The sequence below is a fragment of the Ovis aries genome, chromosome 13 (genome assembly GCF_016772045.2).
Source record: "Ovis aries strain OAR_USU_Benz2616 breed Rambouillet chromosome 13, ARS-UI_Ramb_v3.0, whole genome shotgun sequence".
NCBI lineage: Eukaryota > Metazoa > Chordata > Mammalia > Artiodactyla > Bovidae > Ovis > Ovis aries.
Window position 1 is genome coordinate 74478209 of NC_056066.1, and position 18814 is coordinate 74497022.

The window sequence follows — 18814 nt, forward strand, 5'->3', positions numbered from 1 at the left end:
ACTGAGGCAAGTACATAGGAAAGTCAGTCACGTGAGTAGGAGAAGCAGCACTGGTCAAATAGGGGATCTACCGAGAACAATAGAACAGCCATCTTGAGTAACTTGATCACACAGCTACTATCATTACTGTTGTATTTATTATATTCTTTCTGTTGCACCAGGATAAGTCTCTTCTTTGCTGTAGAAGGTTAAGGTGAGAAAAGGAAGCAATCTCTTTTTAATTCAATGCTCTGATGGCTCTACCCTCCATGGTTAAACATACATAGAAGCCTTGCATTCTAGATAAATTTGTGACTCACTATCAGGGGTCTAAATCAGCTTGGAACCTTCAGCTTCATGGCTGGATACCCAAGCACTCACTGTCCAACTCATCACTAGGAAATGCCCAGTCCTGGCCCTTGGGGCAAGTGGGCCCAGCCCTCTCAAGTATCAGGCCCAGGATATAACATCAGTTGATACCAAAACTTTCCTACTTGCTACTGGCTACACCATGAAATTGATCGAGCTGGGAGTTCTTCTGGGGCTCTTCACCTTCTCCTTGCTGACTACTCCATTAATGGGTGGTATGGCTAAGGTTACTGACATGATATGTGAAAGACTCAAAGGTATGAAATTGAAGCAGAAAATAAATCCAAGGACCAATTATGAATGAGGAAGAAAGAATTAGAAAAAAATTGATATGCAGATGGTCCAAGAAGGTCCTCCTTTGGTATCAATACCCATAAATGCTGTCTATTGTGACTTGGGGCATCTATTCTAGGCATCCTATGGATGTTTGAGGAGAAAAAACAAACCGTGATGCAAATAAGTCCTTTCCAAATGGGGTTCTCTTTTGTACGCGGTGCAAAGGACTAGAAGTATTCTAAATTATGGGTTTCACTGTAAATTTCAAAAATTCCACTTCATTCAAGGGCATGGGGGGGAAGAATTGGAGGAAGGGATAGTTAGTTTGAGATAGACATATCCACACTGCTATATTTAAAATGGATGACAAACAGGGTCCTACTGTACAGCACGGGGAACTCTGCTCAATGTTATGCGGCAGCCTGGATGGGAGGGGAGTTTGGGGGAGAATGGATACGTGTATATATATGGCTGAGTTCTTTCCCTGCTCACCTGAAACTATCATAACACTGTTAATCAGCTATCTGTGCTATCTGTGTTACTCAGTCATGTCCAACTCTGCAATCCCATGGACTATAGCTTGTCAGGCTCCTCTGTCCATTGGATTCTCCAGGCAAGAATACTGGAGTGGGTTGCCATGCCCTCCTCCAGGGGATTTTCCCAACCCAGGGATCAAACCCAGGTCTTCTGCCTTGCAGGCAGATTATTTATCATCTGAGCCACCAGGGAAGCCCAAGAATACTGGAGTGGGTAGCCTATCCCTTCTCCAGGGGAACTTCCCAACCCAGGAATCGAACCAGGGTCTCCTGCATTGTACCAGGAATCAAACCAGGCTTTCCTGGTGGCTGAGATAGTAAAGAATCCACCTGCGATGCAGGAGACCTGGGTTCAATCCCTGGGTTGGGAAGACCCCCTGGGAAAGGGAAAGGCTACCCACCCTAGTATTCTGGCCTGGAGAATTCCATGTACAGAGGAGCCTGGCAGGCTACAGTTCATGGGGTAACAAAGAGTTGGACATAACTGGAGCAACTTAGCATAGCACAGGCTCCAGGGAAGGAGAGAACACTTGAACACATGGTTACTGTTTAGAGAAGCTTATAGTGTAGACGTAAAAGACAATGAAGTTTTCTTTCACAGGTACGATATACAGGCTCAGGTGCTTCCAGAACATAGGGAAAAAGTAACACAGTCCACACTGTAAGTCAGACACCCCAAATTCCAGCCTTGTCACTTAACAAACTAGTCCAAGTCACTCAGTCCCATACCATCCCTTAGCTTCAGTTTCCTTGTATAAAGTGTGGATCAGAAGAATGCCTATATCAGAGGATGTATGTATAAAATAAGCTTGTGCATGTCACTGTATTTAAATAGCTATTTTTACCAAGGAATAAATCCCAGTCTGGCTGCTTGAATAGGATGAACAACAATCTCTGGGTTGCCAGTACAACCATGTTGTAGCTGTTTGGACCACTTACTATGTGATTCTTTTTTTTTTTTTTTTTTGGTATTTTTGTATTAAATTTATTTATTTCTAATAGGAGGATAATTGCTTTACAATGTTGTGTTGGTTTCTGCCTCACATCACCATGAATGAGCCATAGTATACATATGTCCCCTCCCTCTTGAACCTCCCCCCTACCTCCTACCCCATCCCACCCCTCTAGTTTGTCACAGAGCACCTAGCTGAGCTCCCTGTGGGATACAGCAACTTCCCATTGGCTATCTGTTTTACCTATGGTAATGTATACATTTCAATGCTGCTCTCTCAATTCATCCCACCCTCTCCTTCCCCTGCTGCGGCCATAAGGGTTATTCCTATCACTAAGAACAAAAGGTTTGCCTCTAGGAAGGGGACAAGCCAGAGATGACAGGATGTGGAGGTGAAGAGTATTACCTCCAAGGTTATGCATCTTGGTATGCATCCTGTTTTGAGCAGCAGGCACAGTTAACTTAAACTGGGGACATGGTTAGTATAGTGGGTCTATGAAAACTGGAAGGTAAGTATTATATGTCCTGTCCAGGCAGTTAAGAGCCAAGAAAGAAGAGAAGGAGATTGTGCTTTAATATAATGTAAGATGTGAAAGGTGAATGTCATTACTTTGTACAAGATACTGGTAAAGGGTTTCACAGAAGGTTCAGTGGTATAGAATCCACCTGCCAAGCAAGAGACGTGGGTTCAATCCCTGGGTTGGGAAGACCCCATGGAGAAGGAAATGGCAACCCATTCCAGTATTCTTGCCTGAGAAATCTCATGGACAGAGGAGCCTAGCAGGCTACAGTCCATGGGGTTGCAAAGAGTCAGACAGACTTAGTGACTAAGTCACCATTACCAACCACTGATAGAACCTCCTTTTTCATGGCTCACCATCTCTCCAAATCACTGCTGAAGACCAGAAATTGGAGTTTTAATCAATTTGCATGCCCAAGGGCAACCTGCCAGGTGATCTTAATTCCAAGAGAAAACCAAATGTCTTCCAGTGACCTTGAATAGGGGTATTTCCAGACTACCATGACAAATGTGTAAAGGCCTGTGAAGACAAGCTCTTTAATTCCCCCTAATTCAGTGTGAACCTCTCACGCAGATCCCTGCAAGATGCCGCTCAAATATGGCAGCTGTTATAACATTCACTTCAGATATTTCTACAACATGACCTCTGGATTCTGTGAAAGTTTTGTCTACTCTGGCTGTGATGGCAATCTTAACAACTATGAGCTTCAAATAGAATGTCAACTAGCCTGTGAGAAAGAGAACAAGAAGTAAGGAATTTAATGTTATCCTTGGTTATTGGGGAGTGGAAAGGAGAGGCTTGAGATCCCAGGACAAATCCTGGCTGGGGAGGGGAGGTGGGATGATTGTCATAATCAAAACATTTAATAGTTGGGTTGGATCTCTTATCATTTGTCAGTTTGCAGCTGGGAAATCAAAAGTCTAGAGAGAAAATTATAGCCATCATTTATTGGACAGTTAGCATGTGCTGGGTACTACACTATGTAATTACATATATTGATAGAATTTAAAATTAAAATCACCCTAAGATAGGTGTGTATCATTATTTTTATATAGCAGATGAGGAAACAAAGTCCAATAGTAGTAATTAACTGGCCCAAGATCACATTAATAAATGGCATGGCAAGGTTTCTAACCAAATCTGGTCATCCAGGGCTGGATCATCTTACATGCACAAGATCACCCAGACCCAAACCTTGAACTCCAAGACCTGTGAACTTAGGTCAATAGCAACATGCTGTTTTATAGAGCTAAGCTCCCAGCCCACACCTCACCATTTCTCAGTCATAAAACTAGAAGGAGGCCCACAGAGGTAATAAGGCTATGGTGTGGGTGATCTTTAGGAAACTGAGACGGAACATGGCCTTGGAAATAGTTCAAAAGCAGAAAATTTGTTTTATTTATTTATTTAATATCCCTAGTGACTCTTTGTAGCACCTGGCACATAGAAGACAATGACTAAGTTTTGAGGGAATGAAAGAGAGATTAATGAAGAATGAGAGTTTAATCAACGGAAGCAGAGGGACACTGAAAGAGATGCCATCCTCTGGGCTTTCCCTGAGATAAAAATGACAACGTAGTCCAGGGAGACATGACAAAACCTATAACCTGTTTCTTTTGTTTCTTTGTTTATTTTGCTTAAACAGGCTACCTGGGGAATCAGGTTCTGAAGAGCCATCAAGTTCTAAAGGAGAGACTGAAGAATCTGAGCGCAAAGCACACTGAAGCACAGCTGTGGGGGAAATCAGACCAGTTTTAAGATGTTTGAAATGTGCATGCTTTTACTGTTTTCCTAATGTTAGTGTTGTGTTTCCTGAGAAATAACTGTATGATCATTAAAATGAAAGAATTTTATGTGGGAACCCTTCTTCCTCTCTGCATATCCCACCCCAACCCCAACCAGTTTATCCAGAGCTGGAATGTGAGCTGGTCCTAATCCATTACTCCCCACTCCCTCCTGAACTATTCCTCATGCATATAGTCAATGCTTATATTGTTAGAGATGTGATGAGCCAAATCTGGATAGGTTTATATCACTTTGCCTCTCAGGTTGAGTAGTTAGTAGAACCAAAGTACCAAATCTACACTACTCTTTGTCCTTAAAATCAAACCAAGCAGTGACCCTTAAACTCAAATGAAATGTTCTTGCACTCATAACAAATTTTTCTTTGCAGTGTCTTCCAATTCATGTTCACCAAGCCAGGAGTCCCAATTTGTTTAACTATTGGGACTAATAGTTAACAAATAGTTAACTATTTGTTTAACTATCTTCCTGATATCATCTCTATTTATCACAGCTATAGAATACTTGGACATTTTTCAGTGCCTCCATCACTGACATTTGACTTGGCTATTCTCAGTCCTGAGAAAAGAACTCTCAGCTTCAGTTCAGTGAGTGTGCTTTAGCTCCCAAGAGAGTGACTATCCTGACACTGTTTGCCAAGCCTTCTGAACGCAATGCTAAAAGGTTCCACATGACCATGATCTTCCCAGCTGTAGGACACTCAGCTTAGCCATCTCATTTCTGAATTTCTTTAAGCATCCCTTCCCTGAACCCCTTCCCTGTCCATCTTATTGACAGATTCCAATCATTCAGTGTGAATCACATCCTGCACCACCAGTTAGTTGCAAGGGCAAATGTCAGGGGCATTATGAACCAGCCAGTGAAATCTTGTTGCTAGACATGCAAGTTTGGTCTCTGCTCAGTCTTAAGAATAAGAAAACAAGTCCCCTAAACTGAGACAATTTTCTGCAAAAAATCTGATTACTTCAAGATGAGACTCTCATCCAGACAGGGTTTACTCTGAATATATGTACATTTCAACTTTGGTGAAGACTCTAGAATTGCAAATCATTCTTGAACCCCATCAGCTATAGGAGACATGCTATGGAGCCTGGAGTATAGGCTAATCTGACTGGTCCACATAAATGAAAGTTCTGAGATTTTCCTATTGTGAGACATGAAACTGGGTGTCCCAGAGCAGGTTTGTTGGGTGCAAAAAATGCATAACATACTCCCATAGACTGTTTGCTTCCTCTTCCAGTCAACTCCTGGAAAAGCCAGAGAAGGGGGGGCGCGGAAAGTGTGTAAATATTAATAACTAAACTCAAGACTAAGAATCCTTTGAGGAAAGAGGGCAGTTATACCTTAGGGGGGAAAGGATATTTTGATGCCCAAGACAGCTGGGCACCAAAAGTGGAAGAATGACTTGCATTACGGCTTTTAACTTGTGTTATTCTCTTCAGTACAAAAATCTGAGTCTGTCAGTGATTCCCTTGTCTCCCTTGGCAAAGCAGTAACAGCCCCAAGATACAACAATGGCAACTGAGATAACATGTGTGGCTCTAGCACCCAGCTAGAGTAAGGTGTGTATAAAAACAAGTGCACTTGGACTTGCCTGGTGGTCCAGTGGTTAAGAATCTGCCTGCCAATGCAAAGGACACAGGTTCAGATCCCTGGTCCAGGAAGACCTCACATGCTAGGGAGCAACAAAGCCCATGTTGCCACAACTGCTGAGCCCATGCACCTTAGAGGTCATGTTCCACAACAAGAGAAATCACTGCAGTGAGAGGCCCACACCCCACAACCAGAGAATAGCCCCAGCTTGCTTCAACTAGAGAAAGCCCTCATGCAGCAATGGAGAACAAGTGCAGCCATAAATAAATAAATAAAACTAAAAACTGGTGGAACTGGACTAACCAGACACAGAGTTTATTGTTTTGTCTTCTTCCTATACGTACCAAAGTTCCAACTGTCACATCTGTACGTGACTACTGGAAAAACTATAGCTTTGACTAGACGGACCTTTGTTGGCAAAGCAATGTCTCTGCTTTTTAATACACTGTCTAGGTTTGTCAAAGTTTATCTTCCAAGGAGCAAGTGTCTTTTAATTTCATGGCTGCAGTCACCATCCAAAGTGATTTTGGAGCTCAAGAAAAGAATATCCATCACCATTTCCACTTTTTCCCCATCTATATTCCATTAAGTGATGAGACCAGAAGCCATGATCTTAGTGTTTTGAATGTTGAGTTTTAAGCCAGCTTTTTTCACTCCTCTTTCACCTTCATCAATAGGCTCTTTAGCTCCTCTTCACTTTCTGCCATAAAGGTGGTGTCATCTGCATATCTGAGGTGATTGATATTTCTCCTGGCAGTCTTGATTCCAGCATGTGATTCATCCAGTCCAGCATTTCACATGATGTAGTCTGCATATAAGTTAAATAAGCAGGGTGAGAATATACAGCCTTTCTCAATTTTGTACTCCTCTCTCAATTTTGAACCAATTTTCTGTTCCATGTGGAGGCTGAGCCAAAGTGGAAACAACACCCAGCTGTGGGTGTGTCTGGTGGTGAAAGTAAAGTCCAATGTTGTAAAGAACAATATTGCATAGGCACCTGGAATGTTAGGTCCATAAATCAAGGCAAATTGGATGTAGTCAAATAGAAGAAGGCAAGAGCGAATATCAACATTTTAGGAATCAGTGAACTAAAATGGACAGGAATGGGTGAATTTAAGTCAGATTACCATTATATCTACTACTGTGGGTAGTAGATATTTCTTCCCTTTTAGAAGAAATGAAGTAGCCTTCATAGTCAACAAAAGAGTCTGAAATGCAGTATTTGGGTGCAGTCTCAAAAACAACAGAATGATCTCGGTTTGTTTCCAAGACAAACCATTCAGCCTCACAGTAATCCAAGTCTATGCCCCAACCACTAATGCCAAAGAAGCTGAAGTCGAATGGTTCTATGAAGAACTCCAAGTCTTTCTAGAACTAACACCAAAAAAAGATGTTTTTCTCATCACAGAAGACTGGAATGAAAAAACAGGAAATCAAGAGATACCTGGAGTAACAGGCAAGTTTGGCATTGGAGTACTAAATAAAGCAGGGCAAAAAACAGCGGAGGATAATAGTTGTAATTAATTTCAGCCAATTTCAGCTCTTAGGGGAGTTGCTGCTGCTAAGTCGCTTCAGTCGTGTCCAACTCTGTGCGACCCCAGAGATAGCAGCCCACCAGGCTCAGCCGTCCCTGGAATTCTCCAGGCAAGGACACTGGAGTGGGTTGCCATTTCCTTCTCCAATGCATGAAAGTGAAAAGTGAAAGTGAAGTCATCGAGTCGTGTCCAACTCTCAGCGACACCATGGACTGCAGCCTACCAGGCTCCTCCGTCCATGGGATTTTCCAGGCAAGAGTACTGGAGCGGGGTGCCATTGCCTTCTCCTCTTAGGGGAGTAGCAGCTCTGTATTCTCCACACCCAGCCACATGACAGACAACTGTGCACATGTTCCTGGAGAAGTTTAAACATAGCTGTGGCAGCCAACTTGGGCAAAAAGAATTCTGTTCTCCAAATATCAGGGATCTACGCTCTGCCTGCTGATTGCCCATTCCGATCTCATAAAGAAGCATCTCCTCTCATTGTTACAAGCCCTTCCCCCTCTGGTCAAAGTGACCAGGGCCAGTGCCCATTTCCCTACACTTCATTTTTCGCTACCTGGGAGCCAGACATTTAAAAAATAACTACGTGTATAGGAAAAATTAGAAAGTGAGAATGCATGTCCTAGAAAGGGCTCAGAAAAAAATGTGAAAATATCATAAGTTTTCATTCCAGACTGATCCTCAACATAGGGACAGACTAAAGCAATAAAAAACCAACAAAACCAAAACAGCACTCACAAAAACAGTAACAAAATAAAATCACTCCCTAGGGAAGGGGAAGAAATGGATTTCCACATTATTAGATTCAAATGTCCAATTTTTGTAAAAAAAAGAAAAAAGTCAAAAGGCATACAAAGAAATATGAAAGCTTTTTAAATAAATCAATAATAATTGTTCCTGAAGAAGATCTAATGGAGGATCTGCTAGAGAAAAAGGTTTTAAGACAACTGTCTTAAAGATGCTCAAAGGGCTTTCCAGACCTGGCCAAGGAGGAGGCGCCAGCCTGGGAGTTGACATTCACCACAACAAGGACAGACAGGTTCCACACAAGGAGCCCAAGAACCAGGACATTTACGCGGAGCTGTTGGTCAAACTGCACAGGTTCCTGGCCAGAGGAACCAACTCCACCTTCAATTAGGTTGTCCTGAAGAGATTGTTCATGAACCACACCAACTGGCCACCGTGGTCCCTTTCCCGGATGATCCAGAAGATGAAGCTTCCTGGCCAGGAAGGGAAAACAGCTGTGGTCATGGGGACTGTAACCAATGGTGTTCGTGTTCAATTCAGTTCAGTTCAGTCACTCAGTCATGTCTGACTCTTTGCGACCCCATGAACCACAGCACACCAAGCCTCCCTGTCCATCACCAACTCCTGCAGTCCACCCAAACCATGTCCATTGAGTCAGTGATGCCATCCAACCATCTGATCCTCTGTCGTCCCCTTCTCCTCCTGCCCTCAATCTTTCCCAGCATCAGGGTCTTTTCAATGAGTCAGCTCTTCGCATCAGGTTCATGTCCAGGAGGTGCCCAAACTGAAAGTTGTGTGCTCTGAGAGTGAGTGGCCACACCCAGAGTCGCATCCTCAAGGCAGCGGCCAAGATTCTCACCTTTGACCAGCTGACCCTGGCCTCTCCCAAGGGCTGTGGCACTGTCCTCCTCTCTGATCCTTACGAGGGGTGAGAGGTGTACAAGGCATTTCGGCAAGGCCTCAGTAACCCAGCATAGCCACCTCAAACCCTATGTCCACTCCAAGGGCCGGAAGTCAGAGCGTGCCAGAGGCCAACGAGCCAGCCGTGGCTGCAAAAACTAACCCGAGAGTCTACCTTGTTACTAAAAAGATTTTGGATGCAAAAAAAAAAAGAATGTTCATGGAACTAACTTGAAGAAAGTCAGTACAATGAATGAATAAAATGGAAATATCAATATAGAGTTTTTTTTAACTAAAAACAAACAGAAAAGAAATTCTGGAACTGAAAAATACAGTAACCAAAATGAAAAAGCCATTAGAGGGATTCAAAGGTAGATTTAAGCAGGCAGGATAAAAAAGCAGTGAACTTGAATGATGACAGAAATTATCAAGTCTGAAGAACAGAAACAAAAAAATATCTGTGGTATACCATAAAGATATATCAAAATACTCATTGCGGGAGTCCCAGAAGGAGAAGTGAGAGAGAAAAGGAAGGGAGAGTTTTTGAAGAAATATGACAGAAAACTTACAAAATTTGGTGAAAGATATGAATATAAATATCCAAAAAGTACAATAAACTGCAGGATGAACAAGATACCTATCTCTTAGAGATAAACAGATTTTCTTCTCCTAGCCAAATTTTGAGTTCATGAGTGATGAGACCATGTCATCTGAGTCTTCTGTGTCTCTCTACCCATTCTCTTTTCCTCTAAACCTAGGACATACATAGCCCATCAGAGATTAAATCATAACAATCAGCATGTCTGAAAGGAATTCCTCCATGTTCTGAGGCTGATGAAAAAAAAAACAAGGAAATATATCCTCAGTTGCAAAGCCTTTCAGCTAGTGAAACCATCATCATTTCTCAAAGTTCCATTCTAGTAGATGAGATTGAATCAAATAATTAGTAATATTAACCATACTACTAACTATAATGTTATGGTATATTATAGTATTACAACTGTAGTTATAATAGTATAACATAATCAAGCAGTATATAAATAAATATAACATAAATAAAAGTACAGCTTTTATAGGTGTTACCAATGACAGGTACATATTGCTATAAAATTATAGAAAAGAGGGCTTGCCCTGATCAGGGAAGCCATGGAAAAGTTAACAGAAGGAATCACAACTGAGCCAAAACCTAATGGATGAGGCAGAGGAACGATGAGATAGATAATAGAAGAACAGGCAGAGACAATACCATCTATAAAAATGTCATGGTTGAGAAAGTGACGGTTTTAACAGACTAAAAAATAAATTCCATAAGCTAGCGGAAGAAAGAGTAGGAGGAAGTTTTGAGAAGACAAGATGCCTCTAGAGATGGGAAAACATAAAGTAAATAAATTGACAGGCATTATTATATTTTATTACTTCTTGTATTAGGATATAAATTCCTAAAATAGTCAGGAACAATATGATACTACTCACCAGGAAAACTATAAAGCTTTCATTAAGTCCATTAAGGTTGGTATTGACAAAAATATAATGGACAAATCAAATCTAATGGGATGATGAAACGGTTTTGGAGATGGATAGTAATAATTGCACAGCAACATGATGATACTTAATTGACAAAACTGTACACTTAAACATGGTTAGAATGGTAAATTGTATGATATGTATGTTTTACCATAATAAAAAAATTTAAGTTCATTATAGCAGTATACTTATGTCCCCAAATGATCTAGTATTTGATCCTATTGTAGAATCATAAGAAATTCATATCATAGCAAATGGGACACAGGGAAGTTGGATGTCTCTTTGGTTAAAGTTATGCATAGCTTCTATATCTATTCACTGGAAAAGACCCTGATGGTAGGAAAGATTGAAGGCAAAAGAAGAAGGGGGCAGCAGAGAATGAGATGGTTAAATAGCATCACTAATTCAATGGACATGAATTTGAGCAAACTCCAGAAGATAGTGAAGGACAGAGGAACCTGGTGTGCTGTAGTTCATGGTGTCACAGAGTAGGGCACAGCTTAGCAACTGAACAACAAGCTTCTGCATCTAAACTTACAGCTGTGATTACTGTGAGTCTATTAACCAAGCGATGGGCTACTCAAGCAAGAGGATCATGATATTTACAAAGTGACATTTGACTATTAGGAATCTCTTCCATATTAATGATCTCTAATGAATACGAATGGTCTCACATTATGGGTTCATTTATTCCATAAGTTACTCTTGAGCAACAATTATGAGTCATAATAAAATTTCTGTTCACATTTCCTTCTCTAAAACTTGTTCTTAGATTTTTTTTTGCCACTGTGCCTTGAGGCATGTGAGATCTTAGTTGCCCGACCAGGGACCAAACCTGTGCCCCTGCATTGAGAACACGAAGCTCCCCTGCCAGAAAGGTCTCAGTTCTCACCAACTTTTAATCTTACTTATTCCACTACCCTTGCAATAAAAGCAGACCATTATAATATCCCATAAATCCGTGAATTAGGTTGTCTTTGCTTCCAGGTAAAGTGGACAAGGACGATATTTCCTCAAGATCTGCCCACTCAGAAAATTGTCATTCCTCACTCTTCTTCAGGGTAATGAAGCTATAAATGCTGAAGCAGTTGTTTTCAATCAGTCCTAACACACACAGAAGGACTGTGCAAATCAGACAGTTTTTTCACCATTAGTCATCCCTGAAGAAACCGTAAGTGCGGATTTCAAATACTGTAACAGCACAGCACAACAGGAAGAGCATGTTCCATAGGTTAAGAGTGTAAACTGCTTGCTCCTAAAATTTATTTGCGCCTTTGGGGCCATGTCATAAGTGCTCTAATATAGACTCCTTCCTTATTTAAAAGGACGTTCAATGGGTTCACCAAGTACTCCAAGCTTTTCTCAAGCACCCTTCTTTTGCAAGCTTTTTTCCAGACAGAGCAAGGAGTCAAGGACCCTCACTGTTTTCCACCCTATAAATTTACACCCACTGTCTTAGATCCCCACACACTGAAATGGAAAGTTTCATCTTCTCTCCCTGAGGACCTACAGTTCGGGACATACTCTCACACTTGCACATGACCAGATAGGAACTTTAGGAACCCAATATTTAAATAACAGTGCCATCACGTAGCCTGTCTACTGAGCACATTGCAGGGAAATACAAGGCATTCAGTGCTCTGGAACATATTTACTCCTTCATCATAGCCTAGGTCCTCTCCGTCCCAGCCCAGCCACTATTCAGCCTTTTCCTACTAAGGACAATGGAGCTGGTGACCAGGCCAAGCAGAGATGTTGGTCTTGTTGAAACTACAGAACCAAAGCTTTCACATTCCTTTTACTGCAGCTGCTGGCCCTGATCTTACTCCATGCTGTGGCAATGTACTCCAGCCAATGCAAGACACTTAGCCTCTACTCACGGACCATTAAATCAGATTCCAAGTCTTTTATACAATTTAATTGTGCATGCTCAGTCGCTCGGTTGTGTCCCCTTTGCGACCCCCCCCCCTTTTATTGTGACTCTTTATAACCCCATGAACTGCAGCCCACCAGGCTCCTCTGTCCAAGGAATTTTCCAGGCAAGAATACTGGCGTGGTTTGCCATTTCCTACTCTAGGGGATCTTCCTCATCCAAGGATAGAACCCGAGTCTCTTGTGTCTCCTGCACTGGCAAGAGGATTCTTTACCACTTCACCACCTGGGCAGCCCCATACAACTTAGTTATGAAAGCCTTAAAGAAAGGAATTATGTCTCATTTGGCTTCCTCAAGCAGTATATGACCTAGAAGAGCAGAGAAACTATGTAATTGTATATTGATTACATTATGAACACAGGGCTGGATTATAATGACACACTAGAACTCAAGTATGCAAAAACATTTAAAGGCTACCAAAAACTTTAAAATGTAAATCTAACATTTTTCAAAAATAGTATCCCACCTAGATCTAAATCAAGGTTGCTTATATTTGTTGCCACACAGAATATATATTATTAATCACATGGAGATATGGAGTCATAATATGTAACAGAATTTATATAGTCTATGCATTATAAGCTAAAACATTTTAATCCTTTCTTACTCAAGTCCAAGTCCAAAAACAAAAAAATTAATGCCCTTAGTAAAAAGAAAAATCCTGACACCAATAAGATTATCGATTAAGATTTGCCCAGTATGAACAAAAATCTCTGAACGTTAAAAGCTTGGGTTCTCTAGTGGTGGTGGTTTACTCACTAAGTCATGTTTGACTCTTGCAACCCCATGGACTGTAATGCCCAGGTTCCTCTGTCCATGGGATTTCCCAGGCAAGAATACTGACATGGGTTGCCATTTCCTTCTCCAGTGGATCTTCCTGACCCAGGGATCAAACCTGGGTCTCCTGCATTGTGGGCAGAGCTGCTTCTGCCCACACTTTTAGAAAAGAAAAGACATCATGACTGAGAGTCTAGTGTGTGGAGGGAAAGTTCTGCAAAGAAAACTTGGGGTGCTATTACCAAGTGGAGGATAGCAGGCAAAACCAAAAATATTCACTACATCCCATCCCTTGACTCTTAAACTCATATGCACTGTTTTCCAATCATAAACTTTCTAAGGTTTATGATTAATATAGCCAAAAACATTTAACAAAACCCAAAAAGAGACCATTGGCAGTCCCCTTCCCTGCCTCAACTAGCTTCAGGGCTAGGGTTTTACAAGTGAAGTCCCTTATCTTTTAGCACAACCTGAATCCTGCCAGGAAATTCTGCAATCAGTGTATCGAACGGCAGGTTTCAACATCAACCAACATATCTTAAATAAAATAGTAGGTAAAATGGAAAAGAGACCATGCTTGTGTTATGTGTATACTCAATCATGTCCAATTCTTTGCAACCTCGTGGACTAAAACTCACCAGGCTCCTCTGGCAGTGGGATTTTCCAGGCAAGAATACTGGAGTGGGTTGCCATTTCCTCCTCCAGGAGATCTTCCCGACCCAGGGATAGAACCCTCTTCCATCTCCTGCATTGACAGGTGGATTATTCACCACTGTGCCACCTGGGAAGCCTGTTTGTACTGTAGCTAGTTTTTATATGTGTGTGATTTCACTGGTTTTGTTTTTGGCTGTGCTGGGTCTTTATCGCTGCATGGGCTTTTCTCTAGTTGCAGCGAGCAGGGGCTCCTCTCTAGTTGTCGTGCATGAGCTTCTCATTGCAGTGACTTCTCACCTTCCAGGGCACAGGCTCTAGGGCACATGAGCTCAACAGTTGTGGTTCCTGGGCTCTAGAAGAGCACAGCCTTAGTAGCTGCGGATCACAGATTAGCTGCTTCACAGCATGTTGGATCTTCCTGGACCAGGGATCAAACTCATGTCCCCTGCATTGGCAGTCAGATTCTTTACCACTTGACCACCACACTCCTGCTGTAGCTAGTTTTAATCATATTCTTCCTCCAAATATGTTCCATTTTGCCCCACCTTTGTCCAGAACCTCTGTTTAACTGAACTCTTTACAAACTGGGTAGCCAAAATTAACATTCTAGACAGAAGAAATATGAGCTCATGGTGGGACTTCCTGGACAGTTTTTCATCTTTCCCTCTTCCAGGCTTTCATGCTTTCTAATTTCATGATCATCTCACTACAATAATGCTCTAGGGCTTCAGAGTCCCTTCAGTGAAGCATTAACCATATCCCCCATTGATAGTCAGGCTCATTCACTTTAGGCAAAAATATAATCCTCCTTTTCTTGCTTTGCCAAGTGCAAGAGAATTCCAATTGTAACCATAAATGTGCATTAAGGAAGCTGTTACACCACAGAAAACAGAGGGATAGCCAGAAGAGAAATATATGTCCAGTGAAATTGTCTGGCCAAACACAAACTCTTTCTTCTCTCTAATGGAATGCTACTGAATGCGTGAGTCCCTCAAGCATCTCTCAAGAAATGTCCATTATTAGTTTTCAACTAGACAGAGCAGAAAATGAAATGCAAAAAAAAATAAATACAGGAAATTTAATGACCTTTCTTGTTTTCTGCCTCATATCTCTTTCATCTGAAATGTTGCACTATATGACTTCCACTGAAATGGAACATCTCACTTTCTTCCCCCAGTGACATGCAGATAACTAGATAACTATTCACCCCACATAACTAGAGAGATACTTCATGCAAAACACCAAGCTATTCAGCATCCTGGGGATATTTTTTCAACTCATTACAGCCTAGTAAAAGTGAAAGTCACTCAGTCATGTCCGACTCTTTTTGACTCCATAGACTATACAGTCCATGGAATTCTCTAGGCCAGAATGCTGGAATGGGTAGCCATTCCCTTCTCCAGGGGATCTTCCCAACTTAGGGATCGAACCCAGGTCTCCTGCATTGCAGGCGGATTCTTTACCAACTGAGCCACCAGGCAACCTATTCCAATCAGTTTTGCCATCACCCAGGTTTCTCTTTATTGAAAGCTGGGTTAGTTATCAAGTTAAGCAAAAATGCTGACTCTGTTGCAATCATGGAGCAAGGCACCTTTGGACTTCTGGCCTAACAATGAGGAACAGACATCAAGAATTTAGCTTGGGAACTTCCCTGGCATCCAATGGTTAGGGCTTCACCTTCCAATGAAGGGGGTGCAGGTTAGATTCCCGGTCAGGGACTTTAGATCCCACATGCCTCGTGGCCAAAAAAAAAAACAAAACATAAAACAAAAATAATATTGTAACAAATTCAGAAAAGACTTTAAAAGTGGTTCATACCAAAAAAAAAAAAAAAAAAAAAAGAATCTAGCTTCCACTAGGTAGATCTTAGTTGGAGAAGGAAATGGCAACCTGCTCCAGTATTCTTGCCTGGAGAATCCCAGGGGCAGAGAAGCCTGGTGGGCTGCTGTCTATGGAGTCACACAGAGTCGGACATGACAGAAGCAGCTTAGCAGCAGCAGCAGGTAGATCTTAAATGTTCTCACCACGCACACACATACATGGTAATTATAGGAAGTGATCAATATGGTAATTTGCTATCGCTTTGAAGTGAAAGTCCCTCAGTTGTGTCCAACTCTTTTTGACCCCATGGGGTCTAGCCCATCAGGCTCCTCTGGGATTCTCCAGGCAAGAATACTGGAGTGAGTTGCCATTTCCTCTTCCAGGGGATCTTTCCAGCCCAGGGTATACATATTTCAAAACATCATATTGTGCACCTTAAATGTCATTTTTGATGATCAGCTGAACTTTGATAAAGCTGGAGGGTAGGATAGGCCTGATTATTTACCTCATGTTTCTATATTTCCAGTTTTTTATCTTCTATTAAACTTTACTACACAATACAGCAGTACGATTCAGTGTTTCAGGAACCCCATCCATATGCTTCACTCACCCTATTGTGACACGTTAACTCTATTTTCTCCTGATAGAGTCAGTTGAATGACACTGAGAATCCAGAAATAAATTCTTACATTTTCGGTCGACTGAATTCCAACAAAGGGGCCAAGACAGTTTAATGGGAGAATTCAATAGTTTTTTTCAACAAATGGAACAATTGGACGTACACAGGCAAAAGAGGGATATTGGACCCTTGCCTCACTTCATATACAGTAACTAACACAAAATGGATCAAAGACCTAAATGTAAGAGTTAAAACTGTACAACTGGAAAGGAAAACTGTACAACTGTACAAAGGAAACAGAGGCAAATTTTAGTCACCTTGGGTTAAGCAGCAGCTCCTTAGATGGACAGAAAAAGCACAAGTAGCAAAACAAAACACTGAAGAACTTGCCTGGTGATTCAGGATTCAGTTAACAATCACCCTAACTGGCTTAGTTAAGATTTTACACTTCCGATGTAGGGGGCACAGAGTCCATCCCTGGTCAGGGAACTAAGGTCCTAGCAGCTATGTGGCCATAAAAGAAATTAATAAAATAAAATGTTTTTAAAAGTTGTGTGAAATAAATAGATACATTCAGTTCAGTTCAGTCGCTCAGTTGTGTCTGACTCTTTGCGATCCCATGGACTGCAGCACACCAGGCCTTCCTGTCCATCACTAATTCCCGGGGTTTACACAAAATCATGTCTATTGAGTGAGTGATGCCATCCAATCATCTCATCCTCTGTTGTCCCCTTCTTCTCCCGACTTCAATCTTTCCCAGCATCAGAGTCTTTTCAAATGAGTCAGCTCTCAGCATCAGGTGGCCAAAGTACTGGAGTTTCAGCTTCAACATCAGTCCTTCCAATGAACACCCAGGACTGATCTTCCTTAGGATGGACTGGTTGGATCTCCTTGCAGTCCAAGGGACTCTCCAAGAGTCTTCTTCAACACCACAGTTCAAAAGCATCAATTCTTCAGCGCTCAGCTTTCTTTATAGTCCAACTCTCACATCCATACATGACTACTGGAAAAACCATAGCCTTGACTAGACGGACCTTTGTTGGCAAAGTAATCTCTCTGCTTTTGAATATGCTGTCTAGGTTGGTCGTAACTTTCCTTCCAAGGAGTAAGTGTCTTTTAATTTCATAGCTGCAATCACCATCTGCAGTGATTTTGGAGCCCCAAAAAATAAAGTCAGCCATTGTTTCCACTGTTTCCCATCTATTTCCCATGAAGTGATGGGACTGGATGCCATGATCTTTGTTTTCTGAATGTTGAGCTTTAAGCCAACTTTTTCACTCTCCTCTTTCACTTTCATCAAAAGGCTCTCTACTTCTTCTTCACTTTCTGCCATAAGGGTGGTGTCATCTGCATATCTGAGGTTATTGATATTTCTCCCGGCAATCTTGATTCCAGCTTGTGTTTCTCCCAGTCCAGCGTTTCTCATGATGTATTCCGCATAGAAGTTAAATAAGCAGGGTGACAATATACAGCCTTGACGTACTCCTTTCCCTATTTGGAACCAGTCTGTTGTTCCACGTCCAGTTCTAACTGTTGCTTCCTGACCTGCATACAGGTTTCTCAAGAGGCAAGTCAGGTGGTCTGGTATTCCCATCTCTGTCAGAATTTTCCACAGTTTGTTGTGATCCACACAGTCAAAGGCTTTGGCATAGTCAATAAAGCAGAAATAGATGTTTTTCTGGAACTCACTTGCTTTTTCGATGACCCAGCAGATTTTGGCAATTTGATCTCTGGTTCCTCTGCCTTTTCTAAAACCAGCTTAAACATCTGGAAGTTCACGGTTCACGTATTGCTGAAGCCTGGCTTGGAGAATTTTGAGCTTTACTTTATTAGCATGTGAGATGAGTGCAATTGTATGGTAGTTTAAGCATTCTTTGGCATTGCCTTTATTAGGGATTGGAACAAAAACTGACCTTTTCCAGTCCTGAGGCCACTGCTGAGTCTTCCAAATTTGCTGGCATATTGAGTGCAGCACTTTCACAGCATCATCTTTTTGGGTTTGAACTAGCTCAACTGGAATTCCATCACCTCCACTAGCTTATATTTCATCAAAGCTTTAAAAATTGAACTTTGAAGGGCACTCTCAAGAATGTTGAGAGAATTCTCTAGTGATCCAAAGATTAGGAGCTCTATGCTTCACTGCAGGGAGCAGAGGTTCAATCCCTAGTCAGGGAACTAAGATCCCACAGGCCGAAAAGTGTGGCCAAAAAGAAAAAAAAAAAGAAAGCGGAAAGACAACCCACAGAATGGGAGAAAAATTTGCAAATCATAT

At 41.7% G+C, this 18814-nt stretch overlaps 1 protein-coding gene and 1 pseudogene across 1 annotated transcript; both read left to right on the top strand.

The window, feature by feature from the left end:
- The first annotated feature begins 459 nt into the window (after positions 1-459).
- SPINT4 (serine peptidase inhibitor, Kunitz type 4) lies at positions 460-4486 on the top strand. Its single transcript, XM_042230380.2, has 3 exons — positions 460-605; positions 3207-3381; positions 4279-4486. Exons 1-3 carry the CDS (start codon positions 491-493, stop codon positions 4355-4357), a joined length of 369 nt encoding a protein of 122 aa, XP_042086314.1. The 5' UTR covers positions 460-490; the 3' UTR covers positions 4358-4486.
- Positions 4487-8525: 4039 nt separating this feature from the next.
- LOC105601892 (large ribosomal subunit protein eL18-like) lies at positions 8526-9376 on the top strand (annotated as a pseudogene).
- Positions 9377-18814: the final 9438 nt, after the last annotated feature.